Here is an 18,761-nt window from a genome sequence, read left to right as displayed (position 1 = left end):
TGCTTCAATGGAGTCTTCTGTAAGAACGGATGACAGCACGAAAGGTCTAACTAAAGACTCGAACGAGAGCAAGGTAACTGGTTGGAATCCTTGAGGAATATCTGCTGCAATGCGGTTCTAGGTTGATCGATGAATGAACTTTATTTTCACGGAATTAAGATTAAATTGATAGAATGTTAATGATTTTAAGGAATTAAGATTAAATTGATAGAATGTAAAGGTTTGAAGGGCTGATGCCTGCTTCAATCAGAACAAGAGCAAGGTAACTGGTCGAAATCCTCAAGGAATATCCGCTTCAATGCGGTTCTAAGTCAATGGGTGAATGAAATTATTAATGGATTTATGATTAAATCGATAGAATGTAAACAGTTAAGGTCTATAAAATTTAAGATTAAATTGATAGAATAGATGAATCAACATTATTTTAACAGAATTAAAATTAAATCGATAAAATATAAACAGTTAAGGTTTATAGAATTTAAGATTAAATCGATAGAATGTTAACGGTTAGGGTTGATAAAATTTGTAAGTATTATAGAAAAAGAAATTTTAAACTTAAGTAATCAATAGTTAAGTGAAAATTTAGCCCCTTACATCAACTTGATTGGATTGTTCCATTTCACGAGGATTGCCAAATGAGTTGCATATCCACCGTCGATTAAACAACCAATTAAACGGCTCAAAATCTCCAAATCCGTAAGCCAAATGTCTCCCATTTTTCTCTCCTCGCATAAATAGATCCAAATTATCATATACGAAATCACAAACATTTTCTCGAGAAAATTTCACTACGAGATTTCATTTCGGATTTGAAGTCATTTCCTCCAATTTGTACTTGAAGTGATGGATACCGGATCAAAGGTGAAGAAAGGAGCCGGAGGAAGGAAAGGCGGCGGTCCAAAGAAGAAACCGGTTTCTCGTTCAGTGAAAGCCGGATTACAGTTTCCCGTCGGTCGAATTGGCCGGTACTTGAAGAAAGGGCGTTACTCTCAACGTGTGGGAACGGGTGCTCCCGTTTACCTTACTGCTGTTCTTGAATAGCTAGCTGCTGAGGTAATTTCGTTTTTTACCAAGCGTTGAGTTAGGTTAAAATGTGCTTATTATAGGGACTATAGATATATTTTAACCGTTGAATTATCCCCATTGAAGTTGAGGATTTGGTTGATTGAAACTTAAATTGTAGATACATCATGCACCCTTAAGTATGTTTCTAGAATTGGGTTTTTATTTATTTATTTAAAGGTTCTTGAGTTAGCTGGTAATGCTGCAAGAGACAACAAGAAGAATAGGATCATTCCAAGGCATGTTCTATTGGCAGTGAGGAACGATGAAGAGCTTGGGAAGCTATTAGCTGGTGTGACCATTGCTCATGGTGGTGTTTTACCCAACATTAACCCAATTCTTTTACCAAAGAAAAACGAGAGGGCGGCTGCAAAAGAGCCCAAGTCACCATCCAAGGCTACCAAGAAGTCTCCTAAGAAAGCTTAATTTCATTTATTTGTATATGTATGTAGCTTCCTTCGTGTAGGAAAATGTTAATACTGGTAATGGTACTTTGCCAGTGTTTTTTAGAACAGACTTTGGTCTGAAATGAGTGAAGTGAATTCAGATTATATGGCGTTGTGTTAATGGTATTTGTTGCACCGTTTTATGGTAATAAAGTCTGTTTCGTCTTGTTAGTGTAAAGTCTCTTTGCCCCTTGCAATAGTTGCTTCCCTGAAGCAACTTTCTTCTTCGTTGATTATGGTATTAACATCCCTTCTTTCATCATCTTCACGCACTAAAGGTCAAATAATCCCATTCCGGTACTGAGGTCAGATTGAAATCACGTATTGCCAGAAAGTGCTTCTACCTCATTTGGAATGGCGGTTTATCATTCAATTCGATCATGAACATCTCGTGTTAGGGAAAGAAACATCATTCAATATCCATATTGGGTATAATCAAAACAACTATCATTGAATCCCAAAACCTAAAACTCAAGAACATTAAACCATCATTTTGAAAACCCTAAAATCCCAAATCGGATAACCTAATAAGAATCCAATCTCAAAACAAAAAGAAAGATAAATCTAAGAACTAGTGAACTTAGTAACCGCCTTAGTTCCTTCAGAAACGGCATGCTTAGCCAATTCACCAGGCAAAACCAATCGAACGGCGGTTTGGATCTCCCTAGATGTAATCGTCGGCTTCTTATTATACCTAGCCAATCTCGATGCTTCTTGAGCCAATTTCTCAAAGATATCGTTGATGAAACTGTTCATTATCCCCATCGCTTTGCTCGAGATCCCGATATCAGGATGAACCTGTTTCAATACCTTGAAGATGTAAATCTTGTAAGTCTCGACGCTCTTCTTAGCCTTCTTCTTCTTATCTGCGCCGCCTTCTTTTGAGATCTTCTTCTCCGCCTTTGGCCTCTTCTCCGCCGGAGCCTTTTCCGCCGGTTTTTTCTCGGCGGGCTTCTTCCCACCAACCTTTGGAGCCATAGGATATAAAGAATGGGGAAAACGAGGGTTTTTTGAGAACGGAATCAGAAATGAAAGAAGAACTCGAGGAATTGGAGAATGAGTGAATTGAGAGTTTAGGGGGAGATGGATTGTTTACATATAGAGGAGAGGTGGTTTCTGATTGGTTGGTTGAGTTTCACTCGGATCGATGACGTGGAGTCCTTTGAGTTGGTTAGATTTGAAGCGCCGTGCGGAAATAGGTAAGGACAGTTCACCACTGCTAAATTACTTAAAAGTCCCTTACGCTAGTTTTTCGGTTAAATTTTACTATTAGTCCTTGTACTATACATAAAATGTGAATTTAGTCTATATATTTTAATTTGGTATTTTAGTCCATGTGCTTTTTGTATTTTAAATTTCAGTCCTAAGCAAATTATATTTGTTGAATTCATTAAATTTTTTGTACTTCCTAAATCATAAGTAACAAATACATATTTTCACATTTATAATGTCATGCCAGCTTCTTATTTCTTTATATTATCAAAAAAATCAGTTAACAAATTTAATGATTACCATCTGCGTCCAAATTGAAATCTCGAAATTTGAAAAGTACAAGGACAAAGAATAATTGAATAAGAGAGAAAGTGGACTAAAACTACAATATAACATTTAATCAAACGAATTTAACTTCTGTATGAATTCCAATTGAAATTTCAATTTATAAAAATATAAAAATTAAATTTAAAATTTACACCTAATACAATAAAAAATTAGTTTTATTTTATCAAGTAATTTCTTATACTTTTATTCTATTCAATATAAGGATTGGCATAATACTATAATATAAGGATACCACCAGAACATTACGAAGTATAGAGTCTAATTTAAAATTTAGGCCATACCTCAAGGACATCACATGGAATAAACCCTGAAAGATAAGAAAAACCGTTTCCGTCCACCTTACGTCCACACAGATCTTAACACCAAAAATTAATCCAACGGTTAGGATTTGATTCCGATCAACTTATTTCTTCAAACATTACTCTCTTTACAATATTTCTTTTCTTCTCTTTCTCACAGAAGAACAAAAAAATTCAACGGCCGACCGTTTGTGTCGTTCCGGAGACGTTTCACATCTCATTTCACCAGATCTCAACTCTTCCTTCGCCGGTATTGCTTTTCTTTTTCAATTTACCAAAATAAAATTAAAAATACATTTTATTTCCATTATTTTATTTTATTTTTACATTGATTTTTGACGACGATTTTTTTTTCTAGGGTTTATTTGTTCTTCCTTGTTTTTTGGCTGTTTTCAATAAATTTCTTCTATTTTTCCATGGCTGCTCCACCTGCAAGAGCTCGAGCCGATTACGACTATCTCATAAAGCTCCTTTTGATCGGCGACAGCGGTAATTTTTTTTAAAATTTAAAATCTCTTTATATATGAATATTGATTTGAAATGCGATCTAGTAGTTAATCTACATCGTTTTTGAGAAATGTCAGCGCTCTTTGATAGGATTTGATTTTTTTTTCGTAATGTAGAAAACCTAGATGTGAAACCGTGGTTTGATTTCAGGATCATTACCTTAGATTAAGCTTCGCTTTAGGTTCATGTATTAACTCAATTGCGTTAAGCGAGATTGATTCGGTAAAAAGAAAGGCCTATTTGTATTTTTTTTATTTTTTATTTTTATGGTGGAACTATGGCAGTGAGCTTTGTTCATCATACATAGGTTGTATCTATTGATTTCTATGTTTTAATATAGCTCATTGCCATGTAAATATCCTCTGTCTCGATTGGGGATTAATGACTGATGATGTATTCATTTACATGAGCTTTCTTGATATTCTGCATTTTCTTTTGAAAAAAATAGGTTCTATTTAGTGTTTTCATGGTGAATATATGCTAGTGAGCATTGTTTGTCATATATTTTAGGTCACATCTATGAATTTCTATGTTTTAACATAGCTCATTGCCATGTGAATATCCTCGGTCTCTATTAGTGTTACTGATGATTAACATCGTGGAGGCATAGAATGTACATTTGCATGAAGGAACTGTTTCTTAATTCATGGGATGTCTGCTGCAAATAGCTGTATACTTGCCTGTAATTAGGAATTAATAGTTGATGTTGTATTAATTTACATGATATCTTTTCTTGATATTCTGCATGTTCTTTTGACTTTGTGTAACAAAAATGTATGTTTACCTTGTTATTGCGTTGTTGGGCAGGTGTGGGTAAGAGTTGCCTTCTTTTGCGTTTTTCGGATGGCTCATTTACTACAAGTTTTATCACAACCATTGGGTAGGTGTTTTCCTAATTGCAGTACAGTGATCTTATTATTATTGATTTTGTTACAAAGGGTATGTGGGTTAATAATGATGTGTGGCTTTGGCAGAATCGACTTTAAGATTAGGACTATAGAGCTTGATGGAAAAAGAATCAAACTGCAAATTTGGGATACTGCTGGGCAAGAGCGGTTTCGGACTATTACAACTGGTTTGTTTTTGGCTCTGAAGGTGTCATTGTTTAGAAATGAATCCAATCAGAATTACTATCAGTTTGGTTTATAATAATTTTGATAGCATGACTTGGGCATTGATTTATCCGAGTTTGTTAATTGTGAGTGTCATTGCATGATGTGAGCTTTTGTTTGCTCTCACTCTGATATTGTCAAATTTAACATCTCTAGTTCATTGTTGCTCTCCTTTCTGTTTCTGTTGCTTTTTCAGTCTGTTTGGAAATTAGGAGTTTGTATGCTTCCACGGTTTGACTCTAATGCTTTCAAACCTGCATAACGTCTTACACCCGAGTTTTATTACAAAACTTGGAAATAAGATTACAAATTCAATTCTTTCTATTGTCTTCTAGAGTCTTGTCTGGTTGACAGATGAATTAAGTAATGTTTTCTATTTGTGCAGCTTACTACCGTGGAGCCATGGGCATTTTGCTCGTCTATGATGTGACTGATGAGTCATCTTTCAATAGTAATTACTGAACTTTTTAATCGTTTTTATTTTGTATTTTCTTACATATGCTGTTTGATCTTATCTACCTTTGAATCTTTTTAGCCATTTCTACCGTTTCCTGTTAATTTTCCTTGATTTTGAATCTTTTCACTTTCCTGTAATTTGGAAACTTGAAATACCCTTCTTTTCCACTAAAGTTTATCCTTTTTTGCTTAGACATTAGAAACTGGATTCGTAATATTGAACAGCATGCTTCGGACAATGTCAACAAAATTCTGGTGGGTAATAAGGCTGATATGGACGAAAGCAAAAGGGTCCGTTTCTCTTTTTCCCTCTTCCATATTTGCACATACATTTTCCTCTCTTTCAATGCATTTGCAGCTATCCCTCCGTTTTTCGTTTTCCCATAGATATTTTTCAAGTCAAGTTGATTTTGCAACTTCTTTTTCAGGCCGTCCCTACCTCAAAGGGCCAAGCTCTTGCCGATGAATACGGCATCAAGTTCTTTGAAACTGTATGTAATTTTCACTACGGGTCTTTTATTTTATTTTTTCTGATATGATTAGTTGGTCTTTTGTATATGCTCAAGAGCCACTCTTGTCATCATGCAGAGTGCAAAAACAAACTTAAACGTTGAGGAGGTTTTCTTTTCAATAGCCAGGGACATTAAACAAAGACTTGCCGATACCGACTCAAAGTCTGAGGTATGGTTTCTTTAAACACGAACATATTAATTATTCAAACTCATTTATCACTGACTATTTTTTTCCCTTCCAACAGCCACAGACGATCAAAATTAACCAAGGCGACCAAGCAGCAGGAGGTGCAGCGCCCGCTCAAAAATCAGCTTGCTGCGGTTGAACGAACTATTTCGAGGATGAGATGAGATTTGAAGGGTACATTCTCTATTACTGCAGTAGCTGTTTTGGTCTTAAAAAAGAAAAAAAACTAATTTTGTTACAACTTATATATATTGTTTGTGTTTGTATTCACTTCTTTGCTTATCATTATTTTTACAATCTGCTAACTCCTTTGTGTGAAATGTTTGATTATATTAGATTATTTTTATCACCTAAATAACATGTGTTTGATAGCTGTAACAGTACCATGGAGGCGTATGTATTAGGAGTAGGATTGCATTGTCTTATTTACCCAAAAAAGAGGCAAATTAGTCCTTGTACGTTAAATCAAATTATCTATTTTTGTTATTAAAAATAGGTCCCTGCATGCCATGTATCATTATCTAGTTATTTTGTTACTTACATTAATTTTTAACGGTACAAATGAATAAAATCTTAAATAGAAAAGATTAATATACTCTTTAAAAATTAATGCACTAAGATTAATTTGCTTTATCTTTTGAGTAGATGGAACAAAATATAATTTAACTCTCAGTATAAGGGTTACCACGGTACTTTTAATCATATGCTAGCCGATTTATATCTTACCATTATGACATGTATACATTTCTTAAAAGGGTACATATACAATCTTGTAATATATAAAGGGATTTTCCATGAATACATGATAAAGCAAATTCAATGTGAAGATCAACTTTGGGAGCATTGTTCCCAAGTACAAAGGATTAATTGCATCATATATCTCAAATTATGATTAAGATGAAGATCAACTTTGGGAGCATTGTTCTCAAGTACAAAGGATTTATTGCATCATATATCTCAAATTATGATTAAGATTTTAAATTAATTTTCAAATTTCGAATTAAAGTTTTAAGTGTTAGCTCCAAAGCGTATCAGAATATATGTTTAATTGTTGTTCTAAAATAAAAAAGGTTAATTTCACAGTATGTTGGAATTCTAAAATATTTTAATTAAATCTTTAAAATATCAATATTATATATTGAATCATTCTTTTCTATACTATGGATCAAATGTATGTTAAAGAGTATTGATTCTGATTTTACAAGGTGTTATAAATTTGTGCCTTTATCTAATTAGAAATAATAAGAGATTTAATCACTACTATTATTTATAAAAAATCTCTAATTAAGGAAGTCCAAGATTTTCATTTTGTTTAATGTCAATTGTAATTAATGAAAAATTAACTACTCATAGCATTCTCCCCAATTCATAAATAAAAGGATAATACACTTCAGCGCATTCGAATTTACATCCTTCTGTATTGACAATAATAATCATACCAATTGAGTTAAAGACTCAATCAACGATTTATGGCTAAATTTTATTATTATTGCAAATGATTTTAACAAATAAATAATTTTATGACTTAAAAAAAATATTTTCTTAATTAAGTTCTCAAGTGATGAAATAGCTTCTTCTTGTAATTATGAGAAATGGAAATGAACTATTATGTATGTATTTTCATAATCCAAGCCATACACTAGGAATCTAATAGTTATTTTGCAGGTTATATATCAATGTTTCTTAATAGTGCCGAAAAAATTAATAAAATAAAAATCGATTCGAGTTAAGTTTAATTCGATTTTTATTATTTATTTTTATTTAATTTAAATAAAAATTGATGAATCAATTCAAAACAATAGAATTTGACTTGATTTTTTATATTTAATTTAATTTTTTAATTGATAATAAAATCGAATCGAATCGAGCAATTGGGTTACATTCTAACTTGATTTTCAACTAATTTTAGGCATTGCTTGAACTAAAATCAAAGCAAATGTACTACAACAACGAAGTACAATCAATAAGAGATGAATTTATAGGTGAAATTGGGATACACCAAGAAATAACCAATGTATTATATCAGCTATTATTTCAAGCCTGCCATGAAAGAGACGAAGCTAAACAGCAATTGAAGCAATCAATGGTGGAAATCTCCGAATTGAAGAAATTACTCAACAAACTGTTACCAACATCCAACTTTTCATCCGAAACCAATTCTTCCGACGACGTTTCATTGACGGCCGATGATTGTACTCGTCGGAAAACGTTGAAAGCTTCATTGGTTGAAAATTCCGGTGGTCGAATTCCCGTCAGAAAATGTTATTCTATCGGAAATGTAATTGATGCCCTTATTGAAGGAAGGCCGTTGCCGGTGAAAGGGAGGTTATTTGAAGCTGTTATTGATACTCCGCCATTGTTGGAGACGCTTATGATTATAGGTGAGCTTCCTAATTGGCGAAACCCTCCGCCATTGCCGTTTAATCTTGTTGTTAATGAAATCTCTAATTCCCAAACATTGAACTATAAGAAGTGATGTAAATGAGGGTAGTTTTTGGTGAATAATTTATGAATGGTGTGGTTTTTCTTTATTTATAAAGTTTTTTTAAAAAAATCTTACGATTTATTGAATTATTTATGTGGGTATGAAATATTATAAAATATCACTTAATTATTTAATTTTATCTTTTTTTTTTAATACCAAACGAAAACATCTAAAAACTCAAGATAGTTGGGTGACTAAAAAAGGCAAAACTGAATAGTCTAGTAATAAAAAAAGAAAATCACTAATAATTGAATGATTATATTATAATTTTTCATAAATAGGTGACCCTAAAAAAAACATAATTAGATGACTATTTATGTAGTTTACCTTTTTTATTTAAGTCATTTGGTAGTTATTTTTAAAAAAAATTTGATTAGTGAATTCCAAGCAACTATTAAACGATTTATATGATAGTTCAGTACCTATTGATGAGAAGAAGAACATAACTTATATCTAAGTCAATTTAATAGTTACTATCAAATATCAAAAAAAACTGTTTGAATTTTGATTCGTCAATTCATGACAACCAAAGCTATTTTATATATAAGAAATAAAAGCTGAATTATAGCAGAAAAGAGAAAGAAGAGCTTTTGATTGATACAATTGATGTAAACATAAAGAGTCATATAAGAACGATTTTAACAGCTCACTGATTTATATGAGAAATTTCGAATAATTCAAAAACAATTCAGTAACAAATTTATAACTTTTGAAGTTAAATGATAAAAATAATATTTTTTTTCAAGCAAACAAGTAGTTTTTATATTTCCCTTTAGTTGACTATACGGGCCTTGATTTAGCTATAAAAAATTGTACATAGAAAACCCACTCCATGTTTCGATTGAATCCAAATTATAGATTCTCTCGAGCCGCTGCTGCAACCATATTCAACAATGAAGCTCATAACCCTCTATTTATCGTCCCAAAAGTCGCCAATACCCACTTTTGCTTTTCATCAACCTCGTTTGCGGATGCTTGCAAGTTATTCGACGAAATGTCTGACTTAGATGTAGTCTCAGCCACTTCCATAATAGGAACCTTCTCTAAGCAACATCTTCATAAAGAAGCCATATATTTGTTTACCAGGATGCTTTTCAACAATATTAGACCCACTGAATTCACATTTGGGACTGTGATTCACTCTTCCACTTTGTTAAAAGACCTCAACATTGGCAAACAATTTCATGGCTGTACAATCAAAAGTGGTCAAAATTCTAATGTTTTTGTGGGTAGTGCAAGTTTAGATCTTTATTCAAAGTTAAGTACAATAGAGGAAGCAAGAAAGGTTTTTGAAGATACCCATCAACCAAATGTTGTGTCTTATACAACTTTGATATCTGGGTACATAAAAAATAAGAGATTTGAGGATGCTCTGTGGTTGTTTGAAGAAATGCCTGAGAGAAATGTTGTGACTTGGAATGCTATGATTTCTGGGTTTAGTCAAACTGGTTATAATGAAGAAGCTGTAAATATTTTCATTGAGATGTTAAGAGAAAGGGTAATGCCTAATGAATCTACTTTCTCCGGTGTTATTATAGCAGCTGCTAATATAGGTGCTATTGGTAAAGGCAGAAGCTTGCATGGTTATGTTTTTAAGTGTTTAGGTGATAAGCTTAATGTGTTTATTGGCAATGCTCTTATTAGTTTTTATGCTAAATGTGGAAACATGGAAGATAGTCTCTTGGTTTTCGATAAACTTCGAGGACGGAATGTTGTTTCTTGGAATGCTTTAGTATGTGGTTATGCTCAAAACGGAAGAGGAATCGAAGCTATCGAGTTATTTGAACAGATGATTGTAAGTGGTTTAAAGCCTAATGATGTTACAATTCTTGGTATATTATGGGCTTGTAGTCATGCCGGTCTTGTTACTGAGGGCTATTCATATTTCAATAAGGTAAGACATAAAGAACCTAACTTGCTTAAACCAGAGCATTATGCTTGTATGGTGGATATGCTTGCTCGGTCTGGGCTGTTCAAGGAAGCTGAAGAGTTTATTCACCGGTTGCCTTTTGAACCAGGTATTGGTTTTTGGAAAGCACTACTCGGTGGCTGTCAGGTTCACTCGAATGTGAAACTCGGGGAATTTGCAGCAAGAAAAATCATGGCATTGGACCCGGAGGATGTTTCGTCATATATAATGCTGTCTAATGCGTATGCTGCCGCCGGCAGATGGGAAATTGCATCGACAGTAAGGAAAGAGATAAAAGAGAAACAAATGAAGAGAATTCCGGGTTGTAGTTGGATCGAAATAAGAAACGAAGTTCATGTTTTCCTCAATAAGGATTGCAAACATTGCCAGATAGATGATATCTATAGAGTCTTGAAGTTTTGTATACAGCATTCATTGGACTGTGAAGCTCTAAGCATTTTAATGGAGTTTTCCATCTAATTGGTGCCATTTGGACACTAACATATATTGAGAACGATCGATGGGATAAACTAGATTTGGGAGATTCAGCAGAATATGAGATCAAGTACTGAATTATTCGAACCTTTGGTAATTCGGTTTCAAATTCGGTGTTGCTGCTAACATCAAAACAAACATTCGATAGCCCCTGCAGGCAGTCTCGAAGAAGAAATATTACCGAAGTGAACAACAAACCTGACAGCACCAATGTATTAGAAAACGAAACTAACTTCAGTTTGAAGATGAAAATTTTTGCTATTTCCATGGTGTGCATGGTGGATTCGGTATTCATACTTCAGTTCATCTGCCTTGTTCTATTAAGCTTTCCTTTGCTTGTTCCCAGCTACAAGCATACATACATACATACATACACACACACCTACGTACAAGTGTGTGAAGTGTTTACAGAGTAGGTGTTAAAACAGTTGCACATGATGGTACTATTTGCGGGTCTTATACAGAAGCATTTGCATCTGTTCTTTTGCTTTTGAGACAAAAATCTGTGACATGTCAGACTTATCTGATCATACGACAAATTTCTGAAACTGGCCCTGTCTTGTACAAATCTTTCCTCTCCTTGCTCATTTTATGTTGTTATTTATGCTATTCAAATTCAGGGTTAATTTTAATTTTATTCGAGATCACACTCACCCACTCTTAACCCTGATTATTCAAATCCCTTCTAGTTTGAGCTAGGCCTATACAAGTGACTACCAGCCTACACAATAGGCCAGACTCGATTCATAAATAGGTCTAGCATGGCCCTACATGACTTTAATAGTTTTGGGTGTTGTTTTTTTAACCAATAATTTTGAATGACTAACAAGAACACGACATTGAACCACACAATAATCTAAACTTTGCCTACCTTTAGTGTCAATGCAATCTAGTTTCCATTCCCTTTTTTAAAAAAATCTTAAAATCCAATGCTGAATCTATATAAAGAAAAGGGTAAAATGCTTTAAAACCAAGAAAACAAAAATTGAAAGTGACAAAGTAACTTGAAATAAGATGGGAAGTCAATCATGTAATGCCACAACAACACAGTAAAAATTAATGATTGGGACAGAACATACATGTTTTTTGGCTTGTATTTGACTTGTGTATCATTGTCTTATATCCACAACTTTCCATTCGTAGCTTATACCTTCAAAGACTAGTCTATTTTTCTTCAGCTTGTTAGGTCAGTCTCCAATTTCAACCAAAAAAAAGCCAAGTTCCATGTACACAAATTAATTAAATTGAATATAATATCAGGTATAATGATAAATTTAGCCTGTTTAGTTCTTTAGTTTTGGACTTAAATTTGATCAATTAACGAGTTAAATAACTGTTCTTAACGATGTTGACGCGAAGTTCCACATGTATTCCATGATAACATGAAACCATGTCTTGTATATCATGTCAATAAATAATTTAAAAATTATAAAAAAAAAACTAGTACTAAGTATACATAGATCGTCATGTTTAAAATTTTAGCATTTTAGTTAGTATTTCCGTTAAAAAACAACAATTCAACTCTTTTTGAGAAGTTGATGATAAAATTTAAAATTTTTTTTGAATCGTTGAACATTAATGACTAAATTTGTCATAATGCATAATTTGACTACTTTTCAAGTGTTGTAAGGCTAGTTGATATAATCAAAGATTAGGGTCCTTAATATCAAGGTTGATAGGCCAATGAATGTGTGGCATTTGTCTTCTTGATTAAGCTAATTTTGTCTTTGCAAAAGGTTAGTAGACAATTATAGGTATTCAAAAGCCTTAATTATTGTTGATTATTACTTGATTACCCTTCCAAATCCAATGCTCTTCAGTCAAACCCTTTCTCTTTTATCTTTATCTTTATCTTTATCTTTAATTTTTCCTCTTTTTTTTCCCATCTTTAACAAGCAAAATTGTTGAAGCTTCTTTTAGATCATTTCCATGGCTATCAATGAGGCTATAACATAATCAAACAAATAACCAAATTCACCTTGGCAGGAAGAAAAGACATGCACATTATGATCATTACAAGACAGTAAAAAAAACAAAACAGAACAAAAACCAGACAACAAAATGTTGGAAAAAAAAATCATACATTAGAATTCATGGGAACTTTGTTGTTTTGTGAGTGGTGGGGGGCTCTTAAAGCAAAACCTTCTTTGATTCATATGTTTTTACTACACCTATCCATGGCCAAGCATCTCAGTCTACCTGAAAAGTAAGAGAATTTGATTAAAGGTATAAGCTTGAAAAATGAGTTTAGACAAAAATAATGCTAGTTTAAAACGGGTCAGGTCTCAAGTAAAGTTTTTTTGCCCGAGCTTGACCTAGCTCAAATATACAAAAAAAGAAAATTGCTTTTTATGTTTACTGTTTTGTTACTATTTTCTTGTTGTTTTTTCATTATTTTGTACAATTTCACTATTATGTGACTATTTTGTTATTATTATTTAGATATTGTATAACTCTTATTTTATTGTTAATTTTGTTATCATTTTTAAGACATTTAAGTAGAGTTTTTCTAATTTATTTTTAATTTGATGGGAAAACATTTATTTTAATATTTTTAGTATTTTTGATGTATTATATTTTAAATAAAATTATATAAAATATTAATACGGCCAGGCAGAACAGAGCCTGTGTTTTAACATTTTTATCCGGGCCGAGCTTGGACAAAATGTTATACCCATTTTTTAGGCCAGACTTGGCACATATACACCTCTAATTTCTACGAAGGAAATAAAAATGGTTAATGTCAAATTTAGTATCTAAGTTTATCTTCAATGTTTAATTTGATACTTAGACCGAAACATCATCATGTGAACCAAAGAATGTTTGGCATGTGTGCTTTAGTAAAAAAAAAACATAACTACTTAATCGAGACAACCAAAAAAATTTAGATACTTAACTTATTAAAATCAAACTCACGTACCAAATAATAAATTAATCCAAAAAAATCAACCTTTGGATCCCTTAATAAATCAAAAGTGTTTCTAGAAGGAAAGAAAAATCATTGTGATGGAATGAGAAAAGGAAAAGGCAAAAAAGAGTGTAATTTGGCTGCCTTTTATTACAAATAAAAAAAAACTTTATTATATAGATTGGGGACAACAATAATTTTTTCTTGTTATGCTGTTCTTTTTTGCTTTAGCTCTTTCTTTTTTTTTTCCTTTTTCTTTTTACACTAAAATAAAGGTTTTTCTCAGCTAATCATGCCTTGATGAAATATACCAAAAAGATGAAAATATTATTGTTATTTTATATTTTTTTCTGAAAATATGTAGGAGTCCGGTATTGTTTTTATTTTAAAATTAATTTTATTATAAGTTCTTATCATATCTTATCTTTTTTATACAATATATAGAACTACCCATAATCCCTTCCCGAACTTTAAATAAGAGGATAATGCATTTCAGTGCATTCGAACCTATATCTTCCTGCACTAGTAACAATGTTGATGTAAGTTGAGCTAAGACTCAATCAACAGACATCTAATATTGTTAAATTCATCATCATTCCGAACAAATTTAAAAAGAACTGAACAAAACCCACAGATTATAATTGTGAATGATGAAACTCGAATCCAAGTATTTAATGTTCGAAGCTCCAACAACTTTGCCAGTTATATCAAGACCTCATTGATAGGGTTTATAATATTTTTAAATATCAGAGTAAAGAAAAACGAGGCAAACAAATATCGGAATTGCTCCATGCTCCTATTTTAAACCAAAAAAAAGAAGAAGAAGAAACTCTTCTCTATCTCTTTTCAATTATTCATAAAAAATCTTTCGATTAAAACCGTTGACTTCAAATTTTATCATTTTATGTCTAACTATTACAATAACGTAATATAATTAAATGTTGTTTTTTTTTCTATTATTAATATTAATATTATTTTGTAGCATTGCTTCAATTACAATCTTGAAATTAATAATTGATGAAGCTGATTTGATTGGGTTTTGACATGCCCTAAAAGGGTTTCTTCTGATCCGAAAATCATGCAAATTGATCAACTTTGATTATCAATATAGTTTATGTCAAAACCCAAATCATCAAATCTTTTCAATAGATTAAAATGTTTCTTTTAAATTAAAAATTACATCTATTTTTACTGTTAAAAATTAATATGGCTGACGGATCCGTTTACTTTTTAATCTAATATAAATAAACTAATCTACTCATTTTCTAGAAGAGGGGCAAAATGCAACTCAACTCTTAATATAATGACTTCCATAATACTTTTACCGTATATCTATGAATATAATCTCATAAAATTTGTACACTTATTTCGGTACTCAATATATAATTATGATAAAAATTAATACATACATAATATAGAATACATTAGATACGTCAGTATTACTCGAAACTTAAAAACCTAATCCAATCAACTTGATTCAATTATTAACAAAAAAAAAAGAATTTAAACGGCTCGAACTTGAAATTAATCCAATTTCAAATTACACAAACTAAACCCAAAATTATCCAAAAATAATAAAAATTATTAAAAAAATGAATTTATCCCAACTTGACTGCCTAATTGAATGGTGTGTCTCTATATTTTGAATTTGTGTACGTACATATATATGTATAGAAATTTGGGTCTATTTGGTCCTTCATTTTGTCCATAGTATATTACTACTATTAAAGGCACAAATCCCATTGACAATGTATTGTCCCCAAAACACATAAATCTTCAAAGGCTTGAGTCAATTTCTGAACCCACCAAGACACAACATAACCCCAAAGATTTCCCCTATGAATCCCCAAGCTACCTAGCTACTAGCCGGTCCAGTCCGGTCCGGTCTAGTCCGGTCCCCTACCTATTAATGTTTTATTTATATATTTTCATAATTAAATTTAAATATTTTTTATTAACTTTAACAATAAAACAAGTCATTTTAAATATAAAAATCATAAATTTTATCAAAATACAGAAATTAACGATGTATTTTAATCAATTTTAAACTAAACTTTTTAAAAATTACATCTCTATTCACTTTTCAAAAGAAAAGACTATAAACTAGCACTTACTATTAGTGTATTAGTACTCAAAATTAAAAGATTCCCATAAACTTTGTTTGGCACAAGTCACTATCTTCATTGTCTAAAATTTTATTAAATTATTTTTTATCTTTATATACACTGGCGGAGTTAGGGGCAAGTAGGGTACTCGATTGTCCTAAAATAAAATTTTTTTCGGTAAATTTGTATTTTGACTTTTCTAAAAATGATAAAATTTTAATTTAATCTTTTAATAATTATAAAGATATAGACTATTTAAATGGTGAAATTGCACATTTACTATTATAAAAATATACAATTTAATTCCGACTCCTTAAAATAAAATTTTTAGCTCCGCCACTAGACTACAAGATGATTAATTTACCAATTTAATCCCACCATTCCATATTGTTTCACTAACAAACGCAAGGTTAAATTAAAATTTTAGTATAAACTATAAAAATGGTCACTTTAACTATTAATTTTTTTTATTTTAGTCACTAAATTTTTTGAAATGAAATAATTTAGTCGCTTTCCCGTTAATTGTCATTAGATGAGTGATGGTAAGCTATGTGGACTTTTTTTATTAATCTAATAACAAATTTAGCCATTTAATGTTTACACATTCGATCGCTTTAATTTTAACTGTAAATAATTCAACAAATTTAGCATTTATAATTTACAAAATTCATCATTTTAATTCAAATTCTAAATAATTTAATAAATTTTAGCCCTCAACATTTACAAAAATTATTAATATAATTTTAATTCTAACAATTAAAAAAAAATCATCCTAGTGATAGAAAAACTCAAAATTCAGTCTTTTCAGCATGTTAAAAAAAAATCATACCACACCAAATGTCAACAAATGTGAGTAATTCCCAAGGTTGAGAAGTCAATTTTCTCAAGAAAAGAAAGATTCTTTTGATTTTATATGAATAAAATATTAAAATCATCACTAAATTTCAATACATTTCAATTCATCAGACCTAAAAACTGGAGAAATTTTAGTTTATTCTCTTTAGATATTATGAAATTGTAAGTATATTATAATGATAAAATTATATTTTAATTTTTAAAAAATTTATAATTTAATCTTAAGTGCAATGGCGAATTTAGAATTTTTTTAAAAAGGGTCGAAATTAAATTAAAAATTTTAAAGATTAAAATATAATTTATTATGTATTAAATTATTATATTATTTTTAAAAAGAAAATTATTTTTATTTTTGGAACCAAAGTGTTATTCGACAATATATTAATTTATAAATTAAATATTTTTCAATGAGTTGCATAACAAATTTTTCATTTTTAGGGAAGCTAAGGCTCTGTCTGCTGCCTTAAATTCGCCCGTCCATAAGGGCAACCATATTTGTGATGTGTGAGTATAATGATTTGCTCCTGTCAACGGTTAGTGAGTCAATTGTAAATGTCTTGAAAAAGAACACTTGGATATAATGTGGTTAGCTTTTTAAATGTATATGAATTGACTAAAAAAAAATTATACACATTAGCTCAAAACTAATATTTAAGGTCAAAACCGACAATTAAATCAATAAAAAAAAACTTAATCGGAACAATATTTTTATCTAAAAATTAAATTAAAACGTATAAATGTTTAAATGTCAATTAAAATTACTGATTGAATCTTAATCCAATTAAGATAGACATTATTGTCAATATAAGAAGATGTGGGTTCGAGTACTTAAAAAAGAGCTATGAGTCAAAAAGAACATATATTAATATATATAATTAAAAAGTGTTGCTAAAACATCACTATCCGTGAAGCTTTTAAATTACACAAGTAAAGTCAAAGAGTTGGTGAGTGTTCTATAAGAGTACAGTAAAATATTTAAAAAATAAACACGTGACAATTTTTCAAAACTGTTTATGAAATAAAACAAATATACTGTAAATATACCGAATACTAACCCAAACATTAATTATTAACCCTTAGAGATTTAATTTGGCTTGCAAGAAATGACAAACTTGTTTTCAAATCAATTAATTTACCTTAATAATATTGCCTAAAGTCATGTTTACTTGCAAATAAGGTGATTTGGAGTGATAATTAAGCCTCTAATAATGTTAGTAAATAGTATTTTTTTTTAATTTTAAAAAATTGTCATTGTTTGGACTTGATTTTGTCTTAAAATTATTGATTTACCTAATGCATATCTCATTCACTATAAATTAATCTATTATTAAATTAGTTAGTTGCAATTAAATTATAATTATTAACTATCAAATGTTATAGCCATTTCCAATTTTTTTTTCTTATCTCAAATGTTGTTTAACCTCTTAAGCAAAAGCAAATAAAGAAATTAATAAATACAGTTTTGTTTTTGTACCTAAAAATTATAAATTTTTGTCGATTAAATTTTAATTCGACTGGCATGGGTATTGTTGCCAATGCAGGAGAATGTGAGTTCGAGTGTACTGAAATGCATTATCCTCCTATTCATGGGTTGAGGAGAGACTATGAGTAGTTTTAGACATTATGTTAAAAAGGAACAGATATGGTTAAAACTTATAATGAGATTAATAAAAGAAAATATTTTGATAAAATAATAGTTAAAAATAAAAATGAAAATTTCATATTATACCATAAATAATTTATGTTGGAAAATAAAAAATAAAAAAATAAGTTTTAACTCCCAAAAAAACTTTAAAAAAACTTTTTAAATTTAATTTTCTCGTATAAAAAAACTTCAATTAAATCTAAATCGAGTTAAAAGTA

At 30.6% G+C, this 18,761-nt stretch overlaps 4 protein-coding genes and 1 pseudogene across 4 annotated transcripts; 4 read left to right on the top strand and 1 right to left on the bottom strand.

Moving 5' to 3' along the window:
* The first annotated feature begins 746 nt into the window (after positions 1-746).
* Positions 747-1,686, top strand: LOC107957983 (histone H2A-like; annotated as a pseudogene).
* A 216-nt stretch (positions 1,687-1,902) lies between these two features.
* Positions 1,903-2,644, bottom strand: LOC107957980 (probable histone H2B.3). The gene has a single exon (XM_041115445.1). The coding sequence runs from the start codon at positions 2,484-2,486 to the stop codon at positions 2,073-2,075; it is 414 nt and encodes a 137-aa protein (XP_040971379.1). The 5' UTR covers positions 2,487-2,644; the 3' UTR covers positions 1,903-2,072.
* An 800-nt stretch (positions 2,645-3,444) lies between these two features.
* LOC107957979 (ras-related protein RABE1c) lies at positions 3,445-6,496 on the top strand. Its single transcript, XM_016893616.2, has 9 exons — positions 3,445-3,617; positions 3,726-3,856; positions 4,682-4,754; positions 4,849-4,949; positions 5,372-5,437; positions 5,636-5,733; positions 5,871-5,933; positions 6,031-6,123; positions 6,200-6,496. Exons 2-9 carry the CDS (start codon positions 3,784-3,786, stop codon positions 6,278-6,280), a joined length of 648 nt encoding a protein of 215 aa, XP_016749105.2. The 5' UTR covers positions 3,445-3,617; positions 3,726-3,783; the 3' UTR covers positions 6,281-6,496.
* Positions 6,497-8,077: 1,581 nt separating this feature from the next.
* Positions 8,078-8,617, top strand: LOC107960696 (uncharacterized). The gene has a single exon (XM_016896994.1). The coding sequence runs from the start codon at positions 8,078-8,080 to the stop codon at positions 8,615-8,617; it is 540 nt and encodes a 179-aa protein (XP_016752483.1).
* A 797-nt stretch (positions 8,618-9,414) lies between these two features.
* On the top strand, positions 9,415-11,206 carry LOC107957978 (pentatricopeptide repeat-containing protein At5g42450, mitochondrial). Its single transcript, XM_016893615.2, has one exon. It carries the CDS (start codon positions 9,459-9,461, stop codon positions 11,013-11,015), a length of 1,557 nt encoding a protein of 518 aa, XP_016749104.2. The 5' UTR covers positions 9,415-9,458; the 3' UTR covers positions 11,016-11,206.
* Positions 11,207-18,761: the final 7,555 nt, after the last annotated feature.

Source organism: Gossypium hirsutum, chromosome A01 (assembly GCF_007990345.1).
Source record: "Gossypium hirsutum isolate 1008001.06 chromosome A01, Gossypium_hirsutum_v2.1, whole genome shotgun sequence".
Classification (NCBI taxonomy): domain Eukaryota; kingdom Viridiplantae; phylum Streptophyta; class Magnoliopsida; order Malvales; family Malvaceae; genus Gossypium; species Gossypium hirsutum.
The sequence above is the reverse complement of the archived record's forward strand: the minus strand, read 5'-3'. Positions and strand labels throughout refer to the sequence as shown.

Coding starts and splice junctions, on each gene's coding strand:
- LOC107957978 (XM_016893615.2), top strand. CDS start 9,459: ATGTTTCGATTGAATCCAAATTATAGATTCTCTCGAGCCGCTGCTGCA.
- LOC107960696 (XM_016896994.1), top strand. CDS start 8,078: ATGTACTACAACAACGAAGTACAATCAATAAGAGATGAATTTATAGGT.
- LOC107957980 (XM_041115445.1), bottom strand. CDS start 2,486: ATGGCTCCAAAGGTTGGTGGGAAGAAGCCCGCCGAGAAAAAACCGGCG.
- LOC107957979 (XM_016893616.2), top strand. CDS start 3,784: ATGGCTGCTCCACCTGCAAGAGCTCGAGCCGATTACGACTATCTCATA. Junction 4,755..4,848: donor AGTTTTATCACAACCATTGG/GTAGGTGTTTTC, acceptor TGGCTTTGGCAG/AATCGACTTTAAGATTAGGA. Junction 5,438..5,635: donor TGATGAGTCATCTTTCAATA/GTAATTACTGAA, acceptor TTTTTTGCTTAG/ACATTAGAAACTGGATTCGT.